We start from the raw sequence: 10867 nt of genomic DNA on the forward strand, positions 1-10867 counted from the left end.
CCCAAGTATGGTGGCGCCAAACGACAATATGGTACGGCTGCTCAAACTGAGCCCAAGCTGTTGCAGTGGTTTTTCTAAAAACCGTCTTCTCATCATGTCGAAGCGGCGACAAAACAAGAAACAGTCCATTGATTCCTGTTCACCCCCGAATGCGCAGATGGGAGAAAGCGCCACACTAGACCTCTGCAATTAAAAATTTAAGGATCGGATACGGCAGCGCAGCCTTATTAGAGATACCTAAAGCTGCCATGAATTGCATGACTTCCTGCTCGACGAATACCTGAGATGCAGGCAATCATCAAATATTAAAATAGATCCAGTTGTCATGCTAAGAAAATACGTCTCCGACACCTCGCTGCTTTGGGGTGGTGGGCACTCCATACTCCATCGGATCATGGCTCCATGGTGAAGGACTTACTTGGGTACAATGCCACCTCTAAATGTGATTATAAGTCTCTGACCGGACCATCATGAGGCCGGCTAGTATGGTGGATCCAAAGTTGTCCAAGTTATGCAGCAGGGGCTCCGAGGTTGGGCCAGTGTCAACCCTGGTGTGTAATGTATGTTCTAAGAGCGTGCGTAACTCGGCTGCTGCTGTTAGTGTGAAAACAGTACTCCAGACGTACCAACCCCACCAAGAATCTTGGCTTGTTCCGTGCTCCGAACTAAACCGAGCTTACTCGAGTTACTCCGGCAAGCTGGGGTTAGTTCGGAGGAGAGGAAGCTCGGGTAAGTTCTGAGGAGCGCCGCGCCAGCTGTACCCAATGGGAGGCAGGTGAGAGTTAAATTATTTGTTGGTCGCGAAAGTTCGCTCGGGAAGGGAAACATGGGTCGCGCAGTCCCTACCGGTGGCTGTGATAGAGAGAGCCACCTGTCAGGGCAGTGGCACATCGCTTAACCGCTGCACCACTGCTCTGGTAGTGGTATGAGGACACGCCACTATTTATGAATGCTAGTTAGAGAATGACCAACTGTACATACAAGGGCATTAACCGACTAAGGCTATCACTTCTTACCCTTAAGGCGGACCTTAAGTGCCCCCTCCAATTGAAGAATTAACACATGCTTTCGCACGTCTACTCGGTTTAACCAAGTTAAACACCGACCACTTTTTCCTTACTTTTTCAACTTGAAGTCTTGTTTAGTGCTATATTGTTCCGTGCCTGGATATGCAGCCAAAAATCCGTGGTTTCGTGTGGTGTAAGTGGGGTGTAATCTACAAGGACAGGGTTAATTGGAGAGACATGGGAGAGGCCTTTGCCCAGCAGTGGGCGCAGTCAGGCTGATGATGATGATGTGAACCATCTAGAATATTAAAGAAAACTTGCAGGGTACAAAGTTCTCGTATTGATAACCGCAGACCTTTTTATTTTGTTTGGAATCTAAATATGTAAATAAAAAACGGTTTGGATTGGTTTATTCGGGTTTAACGTCCCAAAGCGACTCAGCCTGTGAGGGACGCTGTAGTGAAGGGCTTTCGACAACCTGCGGTTCTTTAACGTGCACTGGCATCGAAAAATACACGGGTCTCTCGAATTTCTCCTCCACCGGAGTTTTAGAAGCCCGTGCACTGTGCGATGTCAGTGCACGTTAAAGAACTCTCGGCTGATCGTCCCCTGGGGTACGCGGAACATCGACTGAAGAAAATGTGGATAAAAAAACGGCACGAACTACGAGGTCAAACTTTTAGTTTATTATTATTATTTTTATTTTTTCTGTCTCTCTTTCAGTCAATACAAAATTGAACCATTCCAGATGTTGCATTCAAATTTGCACATAATGCCGTCCTCCCATCTTCGATCTCCCTGCTCACAGGTCCCCTTTCGTTGCGTCGTCCAATCTGTCAGCCTATACCCTATTAATACTCCTTTTCCTCTAAAGCTCCTAATCATTTCATCAGTTCACCGCCTGTGTCTTGGCCACTCCCCCGTAGTGGGTATGTGCCATTCTACTTGAGGCCAACCAACCAACCAACCAATCGGGAAAGGAAGTAGAAGACTACAGCGCACACGAGATTTTCAGGGCGTGAACGTGGCACAGGAGTTCATCGCAGCTCTAAAGGTCATCGTCGCCACAAGCTTTTCGAGTGCTCGGGACCAAGAAAGCCGTAATCAGTGAGTGCGGTGCGTGCACGACGCTCAGGACCCCTGAGCTATGTGCTGCAGTTTCGTCCAGTAGCATTTTAGTGGGAACGCCCTTGCCGTCGATTTAGCAGGCCTTCAATATTTCAACCTCACGTTCGTTGCATACAGTAGAGCGGGAAGTGTTGCGTATCGCTGCCGTGGGGATAGTGCCGAAAGCGGTGCCCACCTGACAGACCAATGGATTTTGGTTTGAGTGGTTACAAACACAGGTGCGGTCGTGAAGCCTGTTCGCCAGCTAATGTCGGCACAACTGTATAGCTTTACATGTCACTGTGCATGCAGCCGGACAGGGATCTAAGCCCTAGACGTTAGGGATTGGGCAGCACTCGGTGAATAGACGCTCCAAGATGGACCATCTTTGATAGGCTATAATAAGAACTCATGGTTATGGGTTGGCAACTCTAAAGTTGAAATGCGCCGCCGCGGTGGCTCAGTGGTTATGGTGCTCAGCTGACCCGAAAGACGCGGGTTCGATCCCGGCCGCGGCGGTTGAATTTTTTTGGAGGAGAAATTCTAGAGGCCCGTGTACTGCGCGTTGTGAGTGCACGTTAAAGAACCCCAGGTGGTCGAAATTTCCGGAGCCCTCCACTACGATGTCTCTCATAGCCTTAGTCGCTTTTGGACGTTAAACCCCATAAACCATTCGACACCCTGTGTGGAAGTTACGTAACTGCATCGATGAAAATGTACTAATTTAGTTATGACATTCATATATGCCGGCTTATTTTGTTCCAAGGGGAAACGCGGCTTCTCGTCAAATAGCATGATGATTTCCGCTGTTCAGTGAATTTCAGTACGACTTTGGCTTGTGAGTATCACAGTTACGGAATATGGATGTCACGAATGTGAAAATGTCGAAATTAAGAATGTCTCAGTACCACAGTTCGAGCACAGTACATGAGAGCCATATGTTGTTAAAGAAATGGAAGAATGTATTAACAACAGCACCCTGACTCGTGGTCTTCACATTGTCAACTTAAGTGCATTTAGTGTCAGCACGCCGCACGCCTCTGTGGCATGCCAGCCTACGCCGGAGGGCTACATTTCGGCAACGGTCATTGTCCCGTACTTATTATTTGCTCAGTTCGTATGCATCGCAAGACATGGCCTGTAGAACACTATCACGAAGAGCATAAGAAATGCTTGACTGCATTTCTGCATGGTGCCACAGAACGTCTATACGAAGTCCCTTCGATTAGTGTTTCTGTTTTTTTTTTAAGGAAAGGAAATGGAGCAGTAACTGTCTCACTTATTGGTGTACACCACAACCGCACCGTGAGGGAAGGGAGGAAGGTGGGAGTGAAAGAAGAAAGACACATGTTTGAAAGGATAATAAGGGAGAGAGAGAGAGAGAAAAAACTTTATTTACAAAGGAATTCGGGGCACGCCCCAGGGTCCCCGCACGACCCCACTGCACTCAAGTGTTTATGTTCCTGAGGTCCATAACACTGGCAGCACGGCCGGTGGCGATGGTCTGCACGGCCGGGTCCTCCGAGCGCAGCAGGGTCTCCCAGTCCTCCCAGGTCTTGAGGTTCTCTAGGTCCCGCGGGGGAGGGTCCGCCGGGCAGAGGGAAAGGATGTGGAGGGAAGAAGCGAAGGGTTCTGGGCATAGGGCGCAAGCAGGAGTGGGGAAGGAGGGATGATAGTGGGTTAGGGTAAGGGGCGAGGGGAGAGTATGTGTTTGTAATCTGCGCCAGAGTGTTGCGTGTCTGTTATCTAGGGAGGGGTGGGGGGGGGTAGAGCTGGCGAGAGGCTCTGTAATTACTCATTGACGTCCACCCAAGCGCAGCCATACGGCTACAGAGGAAAGCTATACAGCTTTATCAGAAACTTCGCAGTTAAAGAAAAATTCGTCCTGGTCTGGGGTTCGAACCCGGGCCACCGCTTCACCGGAGCAGTCGCTCTACCAATTGAGCTAACCGGGACGGCAAGCTTATGGTAGGGCGAGAGCGAATTGATCAATAACTCGAAGTGGGAACAGTGTTGGTCAAATGTTTAGGGGAATCCCCAAATGTGGAGTAGATTTGTAATAAGAGAGTAATTACTCATTGACGTCCACCGAAGCGCAGCCATACGGCTACAGAGGAAAGCTATACAGCTGTTAAGTTCGCTGAATTTTCTGGTGGTGGTGGTTAAAAACATTTATAGTGCAATAAATTTTTACAGAGAGGTGATTGGGGTAGGCCCTATTGGCCCTTTCCCCTAACAATACCAGGTGGTACCCCAATTCCGGGGCCCCATTGGCAAGCAACGCCGTCCGCGTCCGGTGAACCAAGGCCTTTTGGGTCTTTAGGCCCTGACAGCCGAGCAGGGCCGCCTCCCAGTCCTCTCTGGTGGGGTTGGGGTTGGGGGGGATAGATGGGTTTGATTGACACGCCCAAACCATGTGGAAGGTGTCAGCCACCTCCCCACAGAACTGGCACGTGCCATCAAAGGATGCGTTGAAATGTTTAAGTACCGCCGGGCACAGTACAGTTTTAGTAAGAATTTTGATGAGGAGGCGCTCGTCAGTGCGATCCAGTCCCTTACAAGGGGCCGGGTAGCGCCGGTGCTCCTCATTGTAGTAATCGGTGATGTGTTTGAATGTAAGGGCCAGATTGTCTGATTTTCTGCGGTGCCATCCAGCCTCCAGCACAGTGCATGGAACCGCGGACGCACGATGGACGCATCGCGGACGCACGGCGCGACGCGCGTCGATGGCTGCTGCTGTTGCTGGCGGCGCCGTCGCCAGAACGCTTGTTCTCGATTTGGTAAATTGGTAAATTGTTTTTTGAGGAAAGGAAATGGCGCAGTATCTGTCACATATCTCGGCGGACACCTGAACCGCGCCGTAAGAGAAAGGAGGAAGGTGGGAGATATGTTTTAGTGCAATGTTGTTCGTACCTCGGGATGGTCTCCGAAGTTCTTCTCTCCAGCAACGTGCGGAATAAGATGCAGCCGGTTACTGCCAGACAAGATAGACGATTTTATTTACAAAGCAGGTTATCAGGAGTCTCTCTCTAGAAGCACACTGAAGCCACGTTTTATACATTTTCGATTCCCTAGGTACCTATCTGGGGGAAACTTGGTTGTTCGAACGTCGCCAATCACATTCCTTGACGAAACCCGCCCACAAAAGGGCGGAACATCACCCTCTCGCCACCGTGACAAAAAGGCGGGACATTCACACTCTCGCCGGTCCTCCCACGCACAGATGGTCGATTTGTGTATTTTGTTCACCCATCGTTCCGTGGAATTAGGAGTCCTTTGGCGGCAACTAAGGTGATATACACATTCTCGCTGTCAAGTCGGAGCCGTTCGCACCGTGATGGACTCCCTTTCGTTGTCGGTCCGCCGTCGGTTTTGAGCGAACTTGAGAATCCAAACAGACGCGTTTCCGCCGACAGCCGATTTAGGGGCCTCCGTCCCCTGGTTGCGCCGCCGCGCTTTCCCACCGCCGCAGCCGCCGACAAAGGCTGCCGCAAAGGCTAGCCAGCAGTGTCTCTCGGCCGAGAAGGAGGGGGCGACGGCCGTTTCTCGACCTCGAAGGAGAGGGTAAGGAGCCACCGGCGGGCGCACGTGTGCGCGACCAAAACAATTCCCAGAACGGGACACCGGAAGCAAACGCGTACACAAATACACACACACACTCAGCGTGCTGAAACCGGCCGTTATTCACGTAGCCCAGTCCCGCTGGCGCCACTGTCGTCGCTGCAGACGGCGCGTCGAGCCCAACACCTCCCCACAAAACTGTGCGGCACAGTCTTCGAACTTGCTGCACACAACAATCACAGGAGCTCGACGCATTGCTCCCACTTCATCTGTCAACAAGTACCCCTCGGTCCCCCGCCAACGCAGCACCGAACAATGCCATACCTCTCGCAAACCGAGGCCGCGAAAACGGACGACGGTATCTTTACTCGCTTTCGTCATTGGCGACCATACGCGACATAGCGTCGGCATTTGCGTTTAGAGACCCCTTTTTGTACTCCACTACAATGTTGTACTTCTGGAGAGCCAGCGCCCACCTTGTCAGCTTCGCACTTAGTGGCGTGGTCAGAGTAAGAAATTTCAAGGGATTGTGGTCGGTAATTACCCTGATTCGTGCACCGAACAGCCACGTGTCAAGCTTTCCCAGCGCCCAAATGATAGCGTAGGCTTCTTTCTCGATTGTAGCCCATCGTGACTGGGCCGGGCTTAATTTCTTGCTCAGGAATGAAATGGGTTGCTCTTTTCCTTCGTCATCCAACTGTGCTAGACATGCTCCGACGGCATAATCTGAAGCATCAGTGGCCAGAATGAACTCTTTGTTCAGATCGGGTGCGCTCAACGCTGCGGCCTTTGTCAAACACTCCTTTACAATTATAAAAGCACCCTCGGCATCCTCCTTCCACGGTATCTTCTGAGGCACGCGCTTTCCGGTCAGGTTCGTCAGTGGTAGCACCACCTTTGAATACTCCGGAACGTAATCCCGGTAATAATTTGCTAGCTCCAAAAAGCTACGCAGCTGTCTTTTTGTTTGTGGTACAGGAATTTCTTGAATGGCTCTAAGCTTTTCTGGATCTGCGCCGTGTTTTCCTGACCCCACGATATGACCCAGAAACCGCAATTCCTTTTGCGCGAAATGGCACTTAGTGACATTAACTGTGAGCCCTGCGGCCGCTAGCGAAGCCAGTACCCTTCCGAGGTGTTCGAGGTGCTCTTCCCATGTCTGCGAGAAGACGCACATGTCATCTATATATGCGCACGCATATTCACGATGTGGTACAAGGATCTGATTGATTATTCTTTGGTAGGTGCTTGCCGAATTTCTCAGTCCAAACGGCATAACCTTCCAAGCGTACTGTCCAGATGAGGTGACAAATGCTGTGTACTCCTAGGCTCTTTCGTCCAACGGAATCTGCCAATATCCTCTTAGCATATCGAGCAGGGTTATGTACTTTGCCTGCGCTACCTCGTAAATTAGGTCACCTGGCAGGTTCATAGGAAACGCATCAGGCTCCGTTGCTTCATTCAGCTTGCGATAGTCACAGCATAACCTGACACTGCCATCTTTCTTAGCAACGCACACCACGGGATGTGCATGGGAGCTTTCTATCGGATATATCAAACCCCACGACCTTAGCTCTGCCACCTGTCGGTCAACTTCCTTTCTTAGTGCCATGGGCACCTTGTAAGGGTACGCACGCTTCAGCAGCGCCCCATCTTTTAGCTTGATTTTGTGCACTCCCCAGTTGCAGCGGCCAGGTTTATCACTGAACACCGCACAGTGCTTCCCGATTAGTTCCTTTACCTGCCTTTGCTGCAGCAGATCTAAATGGCTGAGAGTTACCCGTTCCAGCTGCTCAACTGCTGTCGTTGTATCTGAACACGCGGGAAGTTCTCCAAACTCCGTGTCGCCTTCAAATACTATGCCTACAGTGTTGACCCTCGCGTTGTATGGCCTAAGCTTATTTGCATGCACGGATCGGCGCTTGCCATCACTTAGCTCAATCGTATAGCTATATGGCCGCACCTTTTCCACAACTGTTACTGGACCTTTCCAGTGTGCCATTAACTTCCCATCGCCTTCTTTCTCCAGCCAAAGAACCTGGTCACCTGGAGAAAATTGTTTGTCGGTGGTCCTCAAATTGTACCTCCCCACATAAGCTTGCTGCGTGAGCTCGCTACCTTTTGCCGCTTCCCTACTGGCTTCCTCGAGATCATTCCTCAATTTATCGAGATAGTCTGCTGCTGGCACTGCCAATGAGTCGGGAACAACCCAGTCTCCTGACCACGTCTTTTGCAGTATAGCCAGAGGTCCGACAGGCATCCTACCATACATAAGCTGGAATGGTGATTTGCCCGTGATGGCATGTGGCACCTCTCTATAAGCCCAAAGCAGGAATGGCACCATTCGATCCCACTCGCGTCTATGCTCACTTACAATGTGAAACAGCATCCTTTTAAAAGTGCCGTTCCACCGCTCTACCAGTCCATTACTTTGTGGATGATCGGGAGTGGAAAATCTGGGAGTCGCTCCCATTTTCTGCAGCATAATTTGCGTTAAATTTGATGTAAAATTTGTGCCCTGATCTGAGCATATGGTCTCTGGCACTCCCATTCTGGAAAATATCTGGGTGAGCGCGTCACAGGTAGCCTTAGCTGTTAAGGACCTCAAACAAACAACCTCAGGCCATCTAGTATGCAACTCAACTACACACAGTGCGTAGCGATGTCCCCTTGCTGATGGTGGGTCCAGTGGACCGATACAATCCATGTATACCACCTGGAATGGTGCACTAGGCCTGGCCAATGCCGTTATGGGTACGCGGTCCTGTGTTTTCATAGGGGCCCTGATTTGGCACTGGTGGCAGGACTGACAATGCTCCTTGACCTCCCGGCCCATGGTCGGCCAATAAAATGACATTTTTATGCGCTGCAAAGTCTTTCGCTCTCCCAAATGTCCTGCCCAAGGCGAATCGTGTGCCCTCACTAGTGCTTCCTGTCGTTTATGCGATGGCAGCACCAACTGTGTGCACATCCGTCCCACTACGTGCTCCTGGTGATAGAGTAACTCATCCTGGATTATCATTCCATGTGTGCCAGCTCTAGCCTGCTTCCATGCCTCCTGCAGCGACGAGTCATTTTCCTGAGCCTCACGGAAAACTTGCCGCGCGCTCTTCTTTTTCTCGGTTTCTTCGTCTGTTCCCGTAACCGCCAAGGACGCACCCGTCTGCTGATTATTATGCTCTGTCGTCTCCTTTTCACCGCCTTCGGTCTCTGCCTCTGAAACAACTTCATTTACAACTGCCCTTTCTTCAAGGAGTTGTCTGTAGTCTGCGGGAGTTATGAGCGCGTCTATTCCGGCCAACAGTTTGTCTGTCAGCGCACATAGCAAAGCTGGTTTGTCTAACGAGACAAACGGTGCACCTTCTGTTGCTCTGAGAGGCACATACGCAAGCTCAGCTCTTACTTCATCGCCGAAAGCTCCCCTCAGTTTTATTGTGGAACCAGCTACCTCATACTTCGGCACTAGAGCTCGCCTGATAACAGTCATTTCAGTCCCGGAATCAATCACAGCATTAATGCTTTGTTCCGAACTTTTCAATGTTACAGTTTCGAGGCAATTCCTACCTACCCTCTCTGTTTCCTGCATGCCAACCTCATTCGCGGGAGCTATTTCTTCCAAAGGAGCATTCACTTTAGCCACCACGGCGCGGTCTCCTGGTTTTTCTTGGCCTCGTCTGCCTGCCTTATCCCCTGTCCTTTTGAGAGGGCAATCTCTAGCGAAGTGATTTGGTGACTTGCACTCAAAGCACCGTCCTTTCATTCCTCTTAAAGAAAAATTCTCCCTTTGATGAGGTGTTGCACCGGCCCGCTCCTTCTGGTCCCCACTCGGCCTCTTTCGATAGCCTCCCAAATGAGCTGCTGACCCTGGTTTGCATCTCACGCTTTCATCGAAACTCTCCGCCAGCTTGGCCACTTCGCCTGGAGAAAGGAACCTCTGATTCTCATTGACAACAATATGAGCCCGTGCCTCAGCTGCTAAGCAGTCCTTCAACCTGTCTGTGACCATTAACTGCTTCAATTCTGCAAAAGTGGTAGCCTTCGAGGTTTTTGTATAGTATTCAAAATAGTTTCCCAGCCGGATTGCGAATTGGCCCCATGTCTCATCTGCTGCTTTTGCCGACCTCTCAAACATCCTTCTATATTCTGCTGCTGACAACCTCAATCCATCTAGAATACTTTGCTTCATTTTTTTATAGTCTTTTCTTTCTTCGGCTGTCAACGTAGAAAGCAATCCGCGTGCTCTTTCACTCAACTGTGGCAAGACAAGCCCGGCCCGCCACTCAGACGGGACGTCATATGAATCAAGAGTCGCCTCCACATCCTCAAACCACCCGGGCACTAGGAATTCCCGACTCGGCATCGGTGCTAGTACTCCTTTCAATAAGGATGCATATTTTAGGCGCCTATCCTCCTCTGACCTATCCACAGCTAGCGCTCCGCTGTTACCCTCTTCGTGGGACTCAGCCCGCTCTTGGGCTCGCAACTTCTGGCTCTCCAGAATTAAGCGTTGCTTTTCTTTTTCTGCTTCAGCAATTTTGAATCGAAGCTCCAGCATTCTCATCTGCTGCTCCGACGCTGTTTCCGCCATGGCGCTACTCAGATCCCCCACCGCGTCACTGGTCACCGCCAACTCCTGCAAGCTTTCAACCCCGTCCGACTCCGCATCTGTGGTGTTAACCTCCCTGTCTCGCAAGTTATATGGCATTGTCATCAACTGCGCCCGACAGGAAACCAAGAGGCACTCGCCTGACTTCTGAAGAGTCGCTCCGCGGTGCTCTCTTCTTCCACAGTCTGGAGGGACTCGCTTTGGCAGGCCGCTGGCTCCTCAGTGACGTTCTCGGGTCCGCCGTCCACGCCACCAGTCTCGTCCGCTGTCCACCGCTGCTGCTCTCATTCGCCCATCGCCGGAGATCCTGTCGACTGCGCCAGATATGTTTTAGTGCAATGTTGTTCGTACCTCGGGATGGTCTCCGAAGTTCTTCTCTCCAGCAACGTGCGGAATAAGATGCAGCCGGTTACTGCCAGACAAGATAGACGATTTTATTTACAAAGCAGGTTATCAGGAGTCTCTCTCTAGAAGCACACTGAAGCCACGTTTTATACATTTTCGATTCCCTAGGTACCTATCTGGGGGAAACTTGGTTGTTCGAACGTCGCCAATCACATTCCTTGACGAAACCCGCCCACAAAAG

At 50.8% G+C, this 10867-nt stretch overlaps 1 protein-coding gene across 1 annotated transcript; it reads right to left on the bottom strand.

Moving 5' to 3' along the window:
- Window positions 1–436: 436 nt before the first annotated feature.
- On the bottom strand, window positions 437–10455 carry LOC149336659 (uncharacterized). The gene is made up of 2 exons (XM_089554198.1): window positions 8327–10455; window positions 437–548 (listed from the first exon to the last, which is right to left on the bottom strand). The coding sequence occupies exons 1-2, from the start codon at window positions 10384–10386 to the stop codon at window positions 437–439; spliced, it is 2172 nt and encodes a 723-aa protein (XP_089410324.1). The 5' UTR covers window positions 10387–10455.
- Between the last annotated feature and the right edge of the window lie 412 nt (window positions 10456–10867).

Source organism: Amblyomma mixtum, chromosome 7 (genome assembly GCF_055824585.1).
Source record: "Amblyomma mixtum isolate Tamu chromosome 7, ASM5582458v1, whole genome shotgun sequence".
NCBI lineage: Eukaryota > Metazoa > Arthropoda > Arachnida > Ixodida > Ixodidae > Amblyomma > Amblyomma mixtum.